At 40.9% G+C, this 17,378-nt stretch overlaps 1 protein-coding gene across 2 annotated transcripts in view; it reads left to right on the forward strand.

Moving 5' to 3' along the window:
• The window catches only part of LOC137642794 (glutamate receptor ionotropic, kainate glr-3-like), a 117,432-nt gene that overhangs the window by 58,748 nt on the left and 41,306 nt on the right, over positions 1-17,378 (forward strand). For both annotated transcript variants that reach the window (XM_068375651.1, XM_068375650.1), the window contains exon 8: positions 9,609-9,708. In XM_068375651.1, coding sequence (XP_068231752.1) covers positions 9,609-9,708 — 100 coding nt within the window. The remainder of the gene's footprint in view (positions 1-9,608; positions 9,709-17,378) is intronic.

The following is a 17,378-nucleotide window of genomic DNA, read 5'->3' on the forward strand; positions in this document are numbered from 1 at the left end:
GAACAATGCTAAGACACAGAATAAAATACATTTCCATATAAAAGTACAAAAATACAATATACCGTATAAAAAATATGATCTCAAATTTCCTCAATTAATCTAGAGGGAGGAACAATATTGTAAGCACCTCTGGTTTGTACTCTTTCGTTCACATCCGGATTGATAATATCCATTTCCTGCATTTTTACTAACCACTGTTCTTGTCCTACAAAAGGTTTTACTTTGTCAGCAGCACGTTCAATAATGGTGTGGTCAAACAAGTTTTTTAACTCATTTTAAGCACCATCCCTAAACACTTTGGTTACTACATAAGGACCAGACCATCTTGGGTTTAGTTTCTTACTTGTGCTGGGAATCACACTTTCATTTTTAACCCATACGAGACAGTTTTCATCCACTTTCTCATTCTTCCTCTTTTGATTGGCTATTGCCCGATACTTGCTGGCCATCTCTCTTTGAGTTTTCTGAATTATTTCATGTGCTTTTGCAATAGCAGTCTCTTCTACACCATCATTTATTGTGGGTAACACACTAGTTACTTGCCTAGGTGCCCTGCGAGAGAAAAATACATAATGAGGTTGTTCATCAAGAGTGGTATGTACCGCAGAATTGAGCACACGCTGGGTTTCACCTAAGTACTTTGGCCATTGATAAGGATGTCCTTTGCACATCACATTTAGTATGGTTTTCATGGTTCTATGCATCCTTTCACTAACACTGTTTCCTTGTGGATGATATGGGGTAATATAACCTGTATTGATCTTATGTTCGCCACACAATTCTCTAAATTGATTTGAAGTGAATTCAGCACCATTATCCAGAAGGACAGTCATAGGTACACCAAAGTCATTCAGATACATAAGGAAGTTTTTGCTTACCTCCTCTGTAGACTTACTTCGCAAGGGATAAAACTTAGCATACCGGCTATAATGATCAATAACAGTCAATACATATCTATAAACATTTGCACCAGATAACATATCTGTTAAATCAAGACTGATTCTCTCTAAAGGTTTAGTTACTGGAGGCAATTCCTGAAACTGTTGTTGTAAAGAACTACTAGCTTTATGTTTTTGACACATGACACATTCACTTACATATTTGGTAACATCAGATCGCAATGAAGGCCAATAAAATAAGTTTTCAATAGCATCAATTGTTTTGCGTATTCCTAAGTGACCTGACAACGATTCATGACCGAACTTCAAAGCTGCCTTGGTTAAATCCCTAGGAACTATTAATCTCAGCTGAATGGAGTTATCAACTTTATCTGCACTGAGATATAATAAGCCTTCGTACAGCAGGAACTGTGTAATCAAAGCTGTAGGGAACCTCTTACGTGGTAATTTGCCACCCTCTAGAAAGGTTATTAACTCAGCCCACCTTGGTTCCTCTAACTGCTTTTCCTTAAACTCATCCTTGCTCAGACCGAGATAATCGTCCCTACTCTGATGAAAAACTGCTCTAACTGGTCTACTTAGTTGATCTGCCACCTGATTATTTTTACCTGGCCGATATTCTACCTTGAACCGGTAATCCTGCATCTCGATTACCCACCTGTTCATTCTAGGTGATTTAGTCTTTCTCTTGAACACTGATACTAGAGGCTGATGATCTGTGTGAATGGTAAATGGAACACCCCAAAGAAAATGATGAAACCTACGACATGCTAAGACAATAGCAAGTGCTTTTCTGTCAGTGGTACTGTAGCGCTACTCAACTGGCTTCAGTTTCTTAGAGAAATATCCAACAGGTTTCAACTGATCCTCTTGTCTCTGCATCAAAACCGCACCTACATGATCTAAACTAGCGTCAGTAAATAATTCAAAGGGTTTAGTTATTTGAGCCTTTACTAACACTGGAGCAGTGACTAATGCCTGTTTCATTTGTTCAAAGCTGGACTGACAATTCTTTGTCCACAAGAAGGGTTCTTTCTCTCTTAAGAGATTAGTCATGGGAACAGCTATTTTAGCATAATCCTTAATGTGTTTCCTGTAAAACCCACACATTCCCAGAAATCTCCTAGTTTGCTTAACATTGGTAGGTGGTTTCATGCCTTTGATTGCACTGATATTGTCTGGACATGGTCTACAACCGTCTTTGGAGATTATATGACCTAAAAACTTTATTTCCTTTTGGCCTATCTGACATTTCTTTAGGTTTAGCTTCACTCCTTTGTCACTGAAAAGTTTGAATAGTTGCTCTAACCTTTTTAACAAGATGGGAAAACTGGGAACCCAAACAACTATATCATCTAAGTAATTCTTAACCCACCCTTTCTTAATAAGAGGAGCCAAGATATTAGACATGATACGTGAAAATATAGCTGGACTGCAACTTAATCCAAAAGGAAGGCGTTTAAATCTATAAAGTGAAACTCCATCACTAAAAGTTGTTAAATCCCTGCTCTCTTTATCTAATTCCACTTGATAATATGCATCTTTCATATCTAAAGAAGCATAATAATGGTTTCCTGCAGCTGTATCTACCATTTCCTCTAATCTAGGTAAAGGGTGAATATCAACCTGGAGGTGTGTGTTGACTTTACGGTAATCGAGGCACATCCTTTGAGTGTGATCGGGTTTCCTTACAAGAACAATTGGGCTTAACCATGCTGCATTAGATGGTTCTATTATCCCTCTTTCTTCCATATCCTCTAACATGGTGGAAATAAGGGTTTTGGCCTTTTCTGGGTATCGATACATGGGAGATCTAACTGGATGTGGATCACTTACTGCAATATGAGCTTGAACATCTTTAAACTTTCCCAATTCTTTTTCTTCAAGAATGAATATGGAGTGATTTGCAACTAACATGTCACTTAATTCTGCCTGTTGATCAGCATTAAGATGGGAATTATCTTGTTGAGAATACAAATATTTAATCTTTTCTTCTCTAGTATTGCCTGATTGGATGCTAACATCAACACCTGGAGGAGCTAAATCATTCTGAATTCTAGTTTTCCGGCACTTTGGATCTGGCTGATCAATATCATCTTCACTGATTATCCTATAACAGCCTAATAAAGTTCCAACCTTCATCGTCATCCTAGCTTTCGTATTATTTACCAATGGTAATAACACTTCCTGAGCATCATTAACCTTAAGGCACAACACAGATTGGGTTTGACACACTTTAACTTCAAGTACAAATTCTAACAATGTGTTAGGAGGTTCATCTACAGCTAATGGGTAAATACCAGCAGTAAACTGGGGTAGAATAAATTTCTTTCTAAGTCTAACCTGAGCTTTTTGAGGTTTATTAGGTTGAAGTACCTTAATCTGCCTGACCCTTTTGTTAGAGGGTCTGGGTCTCAAATACCTTACCGGATAAATAAATCTATCCCAAACAATTATTTTCTTTGCATCATCCCATGTCATCGGTGCGGACCTAATCAAATCTGCTCCTAACAATAGGTCTGTGTCCAAATAACCATCTGGCACTACAGAAAATAAATGGGTAATCACCCTAGAACCAATATGAACGTCCAAATACACCGTACCAAGAACAGGGAGAACATGCTGAGTTACTCCAGTAAGTTGTGGGATATTCCTCATTTGATTACAATGTAAACCTAAACTTTCTATAAGCCTCTTCTGTGCTACACATACTTCACTACCAGTATCAATTAAGGCATGGCACATTACATGATTTATCATCAAATTGATAGAAGGAGACCTGTGACTGGCCGTTAGTCACTCATTTCGGACAGGACCTGGGCACTGTGCTGAACCTCTTTTACAACCAGGTCTGCGGCAATCAAAACAAACACCTCTCGGAGGATTATGTGGACATTCAGAAAGCTTGTGATCTCTAACCTTACAGTAAGCACAATACTGATTGTTTCCCTTTTTCTTACCTAATCTTTTTAATTGGTTGGACAACTCACTAATCTGCTTCTCTAGATCCTCCAATTTTGATGTGGTTTGTGCACTACTATTTACTGCAGGTGTTGGAAGGGAATTGGAATTATGAACAGGTAAAACTCTACGTTGGGTAACGGTTCCACTTATTATCGCTAAATGATTCTCATACTCAACTAGTTCAATGAATCTTTCCAAAGGTATCCCATCATCAAGGAAGTCAACGAGTCGTTCTTGGGATCTACCGTCAAGTCCACTATACAACTTCCTTTTCACAAGATTGTCAGCTTTTGGCAAGGTATCCTTAGGGAATTTCAATACAAAGGCAGATAATTTACATTTCATTCTGTTAACAAATGTTCTGGGGGCTTCATCTACACTGTACCGTTCCATCTCTATTTCTTGCCAAGACTGGGTAATATTAACTGAACAGGCAAATTGGTGATTCAGAAAGTCCTTAATTTGACTCCAAGAAATGGTATTTCCCCTTTTGGCCATTTCAGCCGTTATTAGCGTTGCAATTTCTTGATCTACTCTGGTAAGTGCTACTTGGATCCTATCCATATCTGCAGAAACACAGAACTCTACTTGACAGAAAAACCTAGCCAGTCTATTATCAGTTCCAATACCTTGCAAATCTGACAATTTCAACATCAAAATATCCTTGGGTTTTAAGCATAATCCCTTAGACTGATTACCAATAGGGGCATGCACATTACCTACTCGAATAACTGGGTTATTAATGGTGTTACTACCCTGAACTGGATCATTAGGCCCTACAGGCTGTGTACTAATTGGCAAATTATGTGTCAATACTGATGTTGGCGTTATGTCCGCTCTGTCTACTGTAACAAATGGGTTAATGTCAGATGTGTCAGCTCTTGTTAGAATTGAATGGGGTGGAAGTGACAGGTAAAGCATTTGACAAACTAGATATTTCTCTTTTCATGTCAATAAGTTGTTCGCACACTTGTTGCATTTGACTACTTTGGTTATCCATGGCAGACAAAAGATTATCATATAAATCTTCTGTTTCAACCTCACCTTCCATTTTCTGAGCCATGTTATACAGAAACACCAGAAAAATAGTCAGCACACGATGCAATAAAAATAAATACACTAATAGTACAGTACCTTAGGCTAGGATGATATAGACCTAATCACCCTAGGTTAGGCTATCATATAAATATATAAAAAATAAATAGTCCTAATGGTTTCGTGGCTACTTTAGGACGTAGGGATGGATATATTAATCTATATAAGATAAATACATCCTACACCACTGTCACCATATGTCATGCCGTTTCACACATGACTTTTCACTAAACTCTTACCTTCGTCAATTGTCCTTACCTAAGTTCGGAGGCACCATTCAATTTAGGACAATCGACTTACTCCTGGCTAGCCTATCTAAAACAAACCAAGCCTTGACATAGGCTAATAATCTGAGCTTTTGCTTAAGGTAACTTGACTCTTGCTGTGGAGAAGGACGGATCTTCATTTGCAGTGGAGGTTGAGGGAAAGGCTGTTTCCCGGGGGTCTTTTTATTCTTACAAAAAGCTTAGTACATGCTCGGTACTCCAAACTGGTACCCTGTAATACAAAGTCTTCGTTTAGGACAGCGATCCTATGTCAAACAACAGACACTTCGTAGCCTAGGCTACACTGTACTCATACCTAACCTACTGGTTACACTGCACAGTTAGCCTGGCAACTCAAAGACTAACTTGATAAATCTGAGAATAATATTACAAATCTTAACTTAGGGTTGGTGGCACAGTTCCAACCACATGCAAGCACAGCATAAAGCAGTTTCAATACTGGCAAAATTATTGTACTTTATTTGATACATTTGAAGAAAAAGATAACCACAACAGACAATGTCAAGTGTTATTACAACACATACATGATAACAAGAACAAGTGCATACCTTTTACAAGGGAGAAGGTAAGAATTTCACATAATAATACGGGGGAGCAACATTTCCCCTCTACACTGGTCGTTGTCGGCTCAAAGAGTGTGTTCTGAGCTTACTTAGCACAGTTACGCTCGAGGCTCACACAACTACTCCTTTGTTTACCTTGGCACTCAATCACAAACTCTCGACCATAGACACAACTACTCCTTTGTTACGCCTCTCTACCTCGGCGTATGCACACTCGATCCTACACCATCTCAACTACGTGTGGCTAACATAACATTTTGATGAGATGAAAACCAATTCGTTTATTAAGTCTAAAAATCGTAAATGGAATTACCATTCAGTTAAATGAAGCATTTCTGTCATTACATTGGTAATGGTAGAAGAGAGACTTTACCTGTGGCAAGCAGCTCTTAAGAGAAAGACACTCCAAAATCAAACCATTGTTCTCTAGTCTTGGGTAGTGCCATAAGCTCTGTACCATGGCCTTCCACTATCTTGGGTCAGAGTTCTCTTGCTTGATGGTACACTAGGGCACACTATTCTATCTTATTTCTCTTCCTCTTGACTTGTTAAAATTTTTATGGTTGTATAAGAAATGTTTATTTTAATGTTGTTACTGTTTCTTAAAATATTTTATTTTACTTTGTTTCCTTTCTTCACTGGGCTATTTTCCCTGTTGGAGCCCCAGGGCTTATAGCATCCTGCTTTTCCAACCAGGGTTGTAGCTTAGCAAGTAATAATAATAATAAGTAATTGTCAGCATGGTTGATGATAATAGTATTTTCAGTGAAATTAGACTTTTTCTTGTCTGGAATTTCACTGGGTAGTGTGTGGAGATGATTGTTCCTCTTTGCCTACTACAGTAGTGGTATTTTTGCCGAGTTAAATTAGTATATAAAAATCTGATAAAATACTATTGCATTGAGTGGATTGGGCCAATTTTTATTATTATTATTATTATTATTACTATCCAAGCTACAACCCTAGTTGGAAAAGCAAGATGCTACAAGCCTAGGGGCTCCAACAGGGAAAAATAGCCCAGTGAGGAAAGGAAATAAGGAAGTAAATAAATGAAGAGAACAAATTAACAATAAATCATTCTAAAAAAAGTAACAATGTCAAAACAGACATGTCATATATAAACTATTAACAACATCAAAAACAAATATATCATAAATAAACTATAAAAAGACTCATGTCCGCCTGGTCAACAAAAAAGCATTTGCTGCAACTTTGAACTTTTGAGGTTCTACTGATTCAACTACCCGATTAGGAAGATCATTCCACAACTTGGTAACAGCTAGAATAAAACTTCTAGAGTACTGCGTAGTATTAAGCCTCATGATGGAGAAGGCCTGGCTATTAGAATTAACTGCCTGCCTAGTATTACGAACAGGATAGAATTGTCTAGGGAGATCTGAATGTAAAGGATGGTCAGAGTTATGAAAAATCTTATGCAACATGCATAATGAACTCATTGAACGACGGTGCCAAAGATTAATATCTAGATCAGGAATAAGAAATTTAATAGACCGTAAGTTTCTGTCCAACAAATTAAGATGAGAATCAGCAGCTGAAGATCAGACAGGAGAACAATACTCAAAACAAGGTAGAATGAAAGAATTAAATAGATTGATCACCGAAAATCTTGTGCTATAAAGAGGCTATTAACCTGAAGTTGGTGTTACCTTTGCGCACATTCTTTGCAGAACTTATTGTAATTGAAGATAAGTTAACTAATTGGGATTGATTGTGTTGTATGGGCTTTTGAGATATTTTCATAACTATCCAAGTTATTATTGAATGTAATATATGTAAGTAATGCCTCACAACACTAAATTAATTCGTTCCGGAGTAGGTTTCGTAAAGTGATATTTTGGTGTTGTGAGTCACATTTCACATGAAAATTGCCTAATTCTTTCCAAACCCTACAAAACACCACATTAAATCTTATAATAAAGCTACAGTATAACCACAATGAAATACTGTACAGAGAAATACATATAAATCATTCAGTATACATAAACTAACTGTTAATATCTGTAGATAAGGTAGTTATTACAACCATTACAGTACCATGTGTACTCTACTGCTATAGTTACACCTTTTATAGACTACTACATTTTCTATTGTCTTAACCCATTTTCTTCAACTCCTCTTTTATTGTGTGACTATTTTATCCTCAGCCTGGCTGGCAAATCTCTTTTCTTAAAACGAGTCCTAAAAATATTCGCAGCTTGAAAATTTTGTAAGCAGATTTTTTGTGAAGAGAGGTATAACACACACACACACACACACACACACACACATATACATGAATGTATGTATGTATGTAATCTTCTGCCATTGCTAGTGCACTGCAGGGTAAAAGCCCCAGACATTTTTGGGAACAATTACTTGTAACACATTTTTAAAGTACATTGAAATTTAATTTCCCAACTCAACCACCATTCTTAATCAAATGCCAATTGACAAAGGACAAAAGTGGCTATTCTGTGACAGGTGAGTGGACAGGGCTCCTCCCCTTAACACCTATTGCCATTAACCAACTGCTGTTCTTGTTAGCAATTCAATGGCCATTGCAACTTCCCTTAGAACATATCCCTAATTTAAAGGACCTGTGTTTTTATAGCTACAAAAAATACAGAATACTTGAAAATTTTGTCAAATACTATTTTGATTTCTTTTTGTTTTGCTCATTTTGAGGCCACGTTATTTTTAATTCTTTTGCTTTTAAAGGCCGCTCATGAATGGCAGTGGTAAGGGATAGTGATACTACCCTATCGAACAGGACAATGCCCTAGAGACTGACCATAGATACATATGATCAGCACCCAAGCCCTCTACCCTAGCTAGGACCAAGGAGGGTCAGGCAATAGGTGCTGATTACTCAGCAGAAGCCCTCTCTCTACCCTAGCTAGGACCAAGGAGGGTCAGGCAATAGATGCTGATTACTCAGCAGATAGACCTTTAGACTCCCCCAAACCCCTCATCCTTAGCTCACAAGGATGGCGAGGTTGCAGCGACCAAAGGAACTAATGATTTTGAGCAGGACTCGAACCCCAGTCTGGCATTCACCTCTCAGGGATGTTTCCACATCGGCAACCATCGGCTGTATTTTGAGGCCAATTCGATTTGTTTCTGTTTTCATTCAATCTTATAGATATGAGAGTGCTATGTATATTAAAATAACAATGCCCATAAGGATAAAATTAACAATACTATTAATTTAACGTGTGTTGCTACCTAGAATTATCAAAACAGATAATTACAATACTTAACTTGGGAGGAGGGATCTCCAAAATGTCAGACATCTTCAAAACACAGACACAAAAAAGCTATGAAAACAAACGTGTGTGGTCATCACGGTGCTAGAAAAGGAATGAGGGAAGAAGCGTGGGTAGGGGTGGGGAGGGCCGGTGGCCGTAGTAGGCATTAGTCGGATGTAGAACGGCACCTCGTAGTATCGGGGGATATTGAGGAAGGAGAAGACTAATTGGTAAGGGACCTCTGGTAGTGGTTCTAACGCGCCCCAGTTTCTATATCGACACCCTATAAGGGTGAGCGAGCTGGGTATATTCCTGGTATTCCATGCAACTTTTTTCTCTGGTATATTTAGCAGTATTTATACCTTAGAGATGGTGCTGTAAGGAGCATTTCACTGGGCAACACAGGTCCCTCGCCCAGAAATAGATTTTTCCTTCGTCAAAATCCCTTTATACATCTACTTTAATAATATTCTATCACTGTGCAATGTCAGTATACTTTTTAAATAAAATTCCAGTAGTACTGTATAATGATTTATGTTACTTTTCCCTCAGGGAGATGTGATTTTTACAAGTCCAAACAAAAATTTCTTGGAACAGTTCATACCATGATTGGGCAGAAAGGTAGTCCTTTGGTACCCCTCATAAACCAAAAGTAAGTATGTTTTTATTATTCAACAATATTATGAATATGTATTTCAGCCATATTACCTTCTGTAAAGACTTTTATACATTCATACATATACCAAGGCACTTCCCCCAATTTTTGGGGGGTAGCCGACATCAACAAATGAAACAAAAACAAAAAAAGGGGACCTCTACTCTCTGAGTTCCTCCCAGACTTTTATATTGTAAAGTATTTTACAGGTATTTGATTTTTTCATATTCTTTCTTATAATGATGATCTCATATAATGAACCTCCAAATATTCGGATTTAGCCACGTTACTGTGTTTTTCTTCTTGAAAAATAACAACCACAGAGCTGCATATTATCAAGTATGAGGAAAATTCTTCTGCATTAAAGGAACAATCAAATGACAGACCACACATATTTAGTACATTATCTAGTTTATCCACTCACCTGTAAACTTCTGAAGACCTTTACATTGTTATTTCAAAATATTTCACCTAAACTTCCCTGCAATTCATATGCTATTCATTCTTCATATAAAAAGTTTGACCAAAATAAAAACAACCTTAAAAATTTTCAAAGATGTGTGTTCTACTTTATGTTTCCCCGGAAAAATACGGTGCGGAATGTAGCATTATATATAAATAATACCTTCCCCCAGCCACTGCCATGTTGCCTTCTCATTCATCTTCGTAGTCCTGTATGAGCAGGTCACGGTTTTTCAGCAGCTACAAGCTTGCCTCTTGTTTCTGTCTTCTCATGTTATGATAATAGTAAGATTCAATTACTAGGAATTTTAGTTTCTATAACAAGGGTATGCGCAGATTTCAAAGTGAGTAGGCTAATATTGGTGAAAGTATATCCACATTCAATGTGTGTTTGTTGCTGAGGATTTGGTTGTTCTTTAGTGTAACGAGTGTAGTACACTAGTTTCCTGATGGTAGGGGTAGTAGTAGTGTTAACAAAAGGCTACCAACTGCCCTTCAGATTACATCCCCCTTTATTCATCGTACCAAAATCCTTTCCTTTTTACGTACACAATCAAGAGAAGGCAGGAAATTTGTGTTGTTCCTGAAGGAAGTGATAGAAGTAGTTTGTTCCGTAACTGAAATACAAACCACACTATTTAATATGGGTAATTACTTTCGGCGTAGCTGAAAGGACGAGCCATTTGAATTTTAACGAGGGTTTATACCCCACCAATAGTTAGCGGGGGTTAGGGAGGGTAGCTTGCTACCCCCCCCTCACACACCTGTGTGGTAAGTTCACTTTTCTATCGGCTCGGGTGCTAGACGGACGTGTCCGCTGTCACCCTCGCCTACACGACAGCCATTATTAATCTGTGTTTTTTGCTTTTTCTTTTTCTAGAGCAGGGATTCCCAACCGGTGGGTCGCGACCCCCTGGGGGGTCGTGAAGCCTTGGCAGGGGGGTCGCGTAGCCTTGTTAGAAGTAGCTTGGGATAACATTAATTTTATTTCATCAGTTACATTTTTCATGCTCTTACATTTATTTTGTTTCGGTGCAAGGCAAAACGTGTGCTACGTGTGATACCTTGCTGCATTCTCATATGTATATTTTTGTGTGGGTATTATATTTTAGGGTAAGTTATTAATAAGGAAAACCCAAACCACGTGGGAGGTGGAGAGTACTGAGGAATATTTTATTATTATTATTTTTTTTTTTTTTTTTTTTTTTTTTTTTTTTTTTTTTTTTTTTTTTTTTTTTTTTTTTTTTTTTTAACAAACCTAATCCACGATGCCCAAAAGTAATACTTTTACGTCTTGTGAGACCTTTATTTTTACCGGTAGAGTTTCATCGCTTTCTTTGAGTGTTCCGGAGTCAATTGAAATTAGAGTGTGTAAGCCTTTACTTAAGGAGCTGATAAACTTTCATATATATATCTGTGAAATACTTAGAGCTTTATCTATTACAGAATGTATGATTACTTTTGAATTGAAATGTAACGAAAGAATTTTAGTTAAGATTTCATCGAGATATGTGAAAATTCAGTTATTTTTTTATATATATTTTGAGAAACGTAGAAATTCAGTTATTCTTGAATATATGTGTATATATATATATATATATATATATATATATATATATATATATATATATATATATATATATATATATATATATATATATATATATATATATATATATATATATATATATATATATATATATATATATATATATATATATATATATATATTAGTCTTTTTTTACAACAAAAGTAAAGCATATGTAATGAAACATGATTATAGTACGGAGAGAGAGAGAGAGAGAGAGAGAGAGAGAGAGAGAGAGAGAGAGAGAGAGAGAGAGAGAGAGAGAGAGAGAGAGAATTAGGAAATTCGTTAGTTTAAATACTATGTGTAGCCTAACGTGATGAAAATAGAGAGTACATCAAGTAATGTACTTGATCGATAAATTTTTAGTAACAAAGATATCAGACATGTACCAAACCAATATTTTTAAATATTTAACTTAGTCGGTGAATATATAATAGCTGCTGCTCCAGCGGCTCGACAGAAAAACACACAAAAACTCGCGAGCGATCGCTATGAAGGTTGCGGGTGTGCCCACCAGCGCCAACTATCGGCCAGATACCACACATGCATGTAAACAAGCCTCAATTCTTCTCTGTCGACCTTGACGACAAGACGTATCAATACTCGCTGTATAACCTGGAGTTTTCTCAACATATTTGGTGAAGTACTTCATTTTGGTTTGAGCTTTCGCAGTGCAGGTGTTTTTCCTCAACTTAAACTCTTGAACTCTATATTGGACAGTTTTAATTGTTGATGACTTGGATTGTTTTTTTGGACTTTCTTTGACTAATTCAAAATGGCTGACGCTTCGCAAGCCCCTAGATTTCGTAAGTGTATTGCTAGGGATTGCAATAGGCGTCTTCCAAAGGCCTCTCTCGACCCACATACTGTGTGTTCTAATTGTCGGGGTAAAACCTGTCAATTAGGAGATCGGTGTGAGGAATGCGTGGGCCTTTCGGAATTCGATTGGCTCGAATACGACAAGTATTCTCGTAAGCTAGAGAGAGATAGGGTAAGGAGGAGTTCCTCTAGATCAGTAGATTTTTCCTCTCCACATGCCCCTGAACCTAATCCTTCCCCTGTAGTGGTTGTGCCTGAACCCCCCAACTGGCACTCAGGAACCATCGATGCGAGACATGTTACGTGCCATTCATGCCTTAGGTGAAAGAGTTGAATCGTTAGCAACAGATCGTAATCAACTCATGGCTGACGTTAAAGAGCTTAAGTGTCAGAGTGCCACAGCGGAAAATCGTGGGAAAGTGATTAGTGCGCAAAGTGTTGTGAACAGTGTTGCGACCGAGGGTTCGTCTGTTCGTGCCTGTCGTTCACCTAGTCCGAGACCTCTTGCAAGCTCCCAAGCCCAGGGGAGAAGTAATGTCGTACGACTTATGGGTTCGAGAGGCCTTGATCAGCGAACAGACGTTCCCTCTATGGTATCAGGCGTGTCTCACCAAGATCGCCCCTACCATAAGACGAGAGAGACCATTTTCTCCTCGTCATCCGAAGGCTTTTCGCATAAGAAACCGTGGAGCAAGGTTTCTAGGCCCCTTAAGCGAAAGTCGGTCCCTTCAGGACAGGTCCAGCATCCTGGCTGTAGCCATTGGGACAGCTCTGACCCTTTGCAGTCATCGGAAGACTGCTCGCCGCCTAAGCAGCAACGTTAAACAGGCTCAGAGAGTCTTGGTGTAGGCAAGGTTGTGCCGTCTCAGACGTTAACCCCGTCTTTTACCGCACTCATTCCCGTTGATCCTAAATGGGTTGTGCTGCAAGACATGCAGATTAAGCTCGCCTCCCTTATGGAAGACTATTCTGCCGATAAGGTTCACGATGATCCTCGCCGCTTAACTCATCGAGATCCTGGCCTTCAGCCGCCAAAACGAGCCTTTGCTCGTCCTGTTGACGTTGGCGTAGCTAAGTCACGTCAGTCACGCTTTGTAGAGCCTCACTCGATGCAGTCACGTGTTGACTTTCAGCCGCATATGGACGTTCAGCCACTTCCTAATGCTCTTGTTGACGTTCAGGACGTTCGCCAACCAGCGGAGTTGACTTGTTTTGACGCTGAGCGTCAACCACCGCAGTCTAGAGTTGTTTTGACTGCTCAGTCTAGGCAGTCAAAACAGTCTCGAGTTGACGTCGAGCTTCCTCCCGCTCCTGTTGTTGTTGACAGTTCACAGGCTGTTAAGCAGTTACATGACGTAGCGTCCTGGACTGCTCCTAATGCACCAGTGCGTGTGGACTCTGCTTGTCAAGCATTGCCAACCCCTTTGCTTGTTACTCAGCAGTTGTCGGATGAGGATCCTTCAGATGAGGACGTTGCTGACCCTCATCATGATGATCATCCTTCGGATGTAGACGAACCTAGAACGGTTCCTCCATCAATGGACTTTAAGAAAGTCATGTTAATTTTCAAGGAGATTTTTTCCCGATCACTTCGTCACTGTTGCTCCTCGTTCGCCACCGTCTGAGTTTGCTCTAGGCTTACCTGCTAACATGCCAGCCTTTACAAAGCTAGTGCTCTCCCGCTCTTCCAAGAGAGCTTTACGACTTTTAGGCGACTGGTGGGATACCAGGAGGAGTTTGGGGAAGACGGCCTTTGCCTTCCCTCCGTCAAAGCTCTCGTCTAGATCGAGCGTCTGGTATGCCACGGGAGAAGTTCTCGGCTTGGGAGTCCCTGCCTCTGCCCAGGGTGACTTCTCAAGCCTCGTAGACTCTCCCCGCCGCCTAGCCATGAGACGCTCGAAGATTAGTTGGTCCTCCTCGGACCTTGACCATCTGCTGAAAGGCGTATACAGAGCCTTTGAAGTTTTCAACTTCCTTGACTGGTCTTTGGGAGCCTTAAGTAGGGAAATCTCATCGGCTGATAGAGATGTCTCCTTACTGATAATGTCCTGTATGGATAAAGCCATCCGCGATGGTTCCAATGAGCTCGCCTCCTCTTTTACGTCGGGAGTCTTAAAGAAGCGAGAGTCCCTTTGCTCTTTTCTTTCGGCAGGAGTTACTCCCTGTCAGAGATCAGAACTGCTCTTTGCTCCCTTTTCAAAGTTTTTGTTCCCGCAACAATTGGTTAAGGACATAGCTTCTTCTCTCGTGCAGAAGGACACCCATGACTTGGTGGCGTCCTCTGCTCGCAAAGGGACTCCTTCTACTGTACATCCTTTTCTGCTAGACCCAGGATCGACACTCCGGCGTCCAGATTTATCCCGCCCTTTCGTGGCAGAGCTCCCAGCAGGGGAAGTACTCGTGCCGAGGGAAAGAGAGGAAAGAAGAGAGGAACCAAGTCCTCACGTGGCAGAGTCTGACTGCCCACAGCCTCAGACAGCAGTAGGAGCCAGATTGAAGAACTTCTGGCAGGCCTGGGAGAAGAGGGGCGCAGACCAACAGTCTGTTCGGTTGCTCAGAGAGGGGTACAAAATTCCATTTGTACGCAAACCTCCTCTAGCGACTTCCCCCATCGACCTCTCTCCCAGGTACCGAGAGGAGTCAAAGAGACAAGCCCTAAACCTAGAAGTGTCTCTATTGCTAGAGAAGGGAGCGGTGGTGAAAGTCTCGGACCTTCAATCACCGGGGTTTTACAACCGTCTCTTCCTAGTCCCGAAGAAGACAGGAGGTTGGAGACCGGTGCTAGACGTCAGTGCGCTCAACGTCTTTGTTACGAAAACAAAGTTCACCATGGAGACCACGAAATCAGTCTTAGCAGCGGTCAGAAAGGGAGACTGGATGGTCTCTCTCGACCTAAGAGACGCGTACTTCCACATCCCTATACACCCAGATTCCCAACCGTTTCTGAGGTTTGTTTTCAAAAATGTGGTATACCAGTTTCGGGCCCTGTGCTTTGGCCTAAGTCCTGCTCCTCTCGTGTTTACGAGGCTTATGAGGAATGTAGCAAAATTCCTCCATTTATCGGGAATCCGAGCCTCCCTGTACTTGGACGACTGGCTTCTCAGAGCCTCGTCCAGTCATCGCTGTCTGCAGGATCTTCATTGGACATTGGATCTGACCAAGGAATTGGGACTTTTGGTCAACCTAGAAAAGTCCCAGCTGATTCCATCCCAAACTATACTGTATTTAGGGATGGAGATTCGCAGTCCAGTTTTTCGGGCTTTTCCGTCTGCCACCCGAATAGAGCAAGCCCTGCTCAAAGTCCAACTGATGTTGAAGAGAGAACGGTGCTCAGTCAGGAATTGGATGAGTCTAGTAGGAACTCTGTCATCCCTGGAGCAGTTTGTCTCGCTAGGAAGGCTACACCTTCGACCTCTCCAGTTCCATCTAGCCTTTCACTGGAAGAAGGACAAGACGTTAGAGACGGTCTCAATCCCGGTCTCCGAACCAGTAAAGGCATGCCTGAATTGGTGGAACGACAATATCAGTCTGAGAGAGGGACTTTCCCTAGCAGTTCAGAACCCAAACCACATACTATTCTCAGACGCGTCGGATTTGGGTTGGGGTGCGACCCTGGACGGTCGGGAATGCTCAGGTCTGTGGACCTCAAGTCAGAGGAGCATGCACATCAACGGCAAGGAGCTTTTGGCAGTCCACTTGGCCTTGATGAAATTCGAGAGTCTCCTTCGAAACAAAGTGGTAGAGATCAACTCTGACAATACCACAGCCTTGGCGTACATCTCCAAGCAAGGAGGCACCCACTCCCTCACGCTGTACGAGATCGCAAGGGACCTGCTCATTTGGTCAAGAGATCGAGGCATCTCCCTGTTAACGAGGTTTATCCAGGGCGACTTGAACGTCTTAGCAGACTGCCTCAGTCGGAGGGGTCAGGTAATTCCTACGGAATGGACCCTCCACAAGGACGTGTGCAAGAGTCTTTGGGCGACTTGGGGTCAACCCACCATAGACCTCTTTGCAACCTCGATGACCAAGAGACTTCCAATCTATTGCTCTCCAGTCCCAGACCCAGCAGCAATACACATAGACGCATTTCTCCTAGATTGGTCTCATCTGGACTTATATGCATTCCCACCATTCAAGGTTGTCAACAAGGTACTGCAGAAGTTTGCCTCTCACGAAGGGACAAGGTTGACGTTGGTTGCTCCCCTCTGGCCCGCGAGAGAGTGGTTCACCGAGGTACTTCGATGGCTGGTAGACTTTCCAAGAAGTCTTCCTCTAAGGGTAGATCTGTTACGTCAGCCCCACGTAAAGAATGTACACCAAAACCTCCCCGCTCTTCGTCTGACTGCCTTCAGACTATCGAAAGACTCTCAAGAGCTCGAGGCTTTTCGAAGGAGGCAGCCAGTGCGATTGCAAGAGCGAGGAGAGCTTCTACCATTAGAGTATACCAGTCGAAGTGGGAAGTCTTTCGAGACTGGTGCAAGTCAGCATCTGTGTCCTCGTCCAGTACCTCTGTAGCCCAAATCGCTGATTTTCTCTTACATCTGAGAAAGGTTCGCTCCCTTTCAGCTCCCACGATCAAGGGCTACAGGAGCATGTTGGCTTCGGTCTTTCGGCATAGAGGCTTAGATCTTTCCAACAATAAAGATCTCCAAGATCTCCTTAAGTCTTTTGAGACCTCTAAGGAACGTCGTTTGGCAACTCCTGGATGGAACTTAGACGTGGTCCTAAGGTTCCTCATGTCAGACAGGTTTGAGCCATTACATTCAGCCTCCCTGAAGGATCTCACTCTCAA

The sequence above is a fragment of the Palaemon carinicauda genome, chromosome 6, assembly GCF_036898095.1.
Source record: "Palaemon carinicauda isolate YSFRI2023 chromosome 6, ASM3689809v2, whole genome shotgun sequence".
In the NCBI taxonomy this organism is placed as follows: Eukaryota; Metazoa; Arthropoda; class Malacostraca; order Decapoda; family Palaemonidae; genus Palaemon; species Palaemon carinicauda.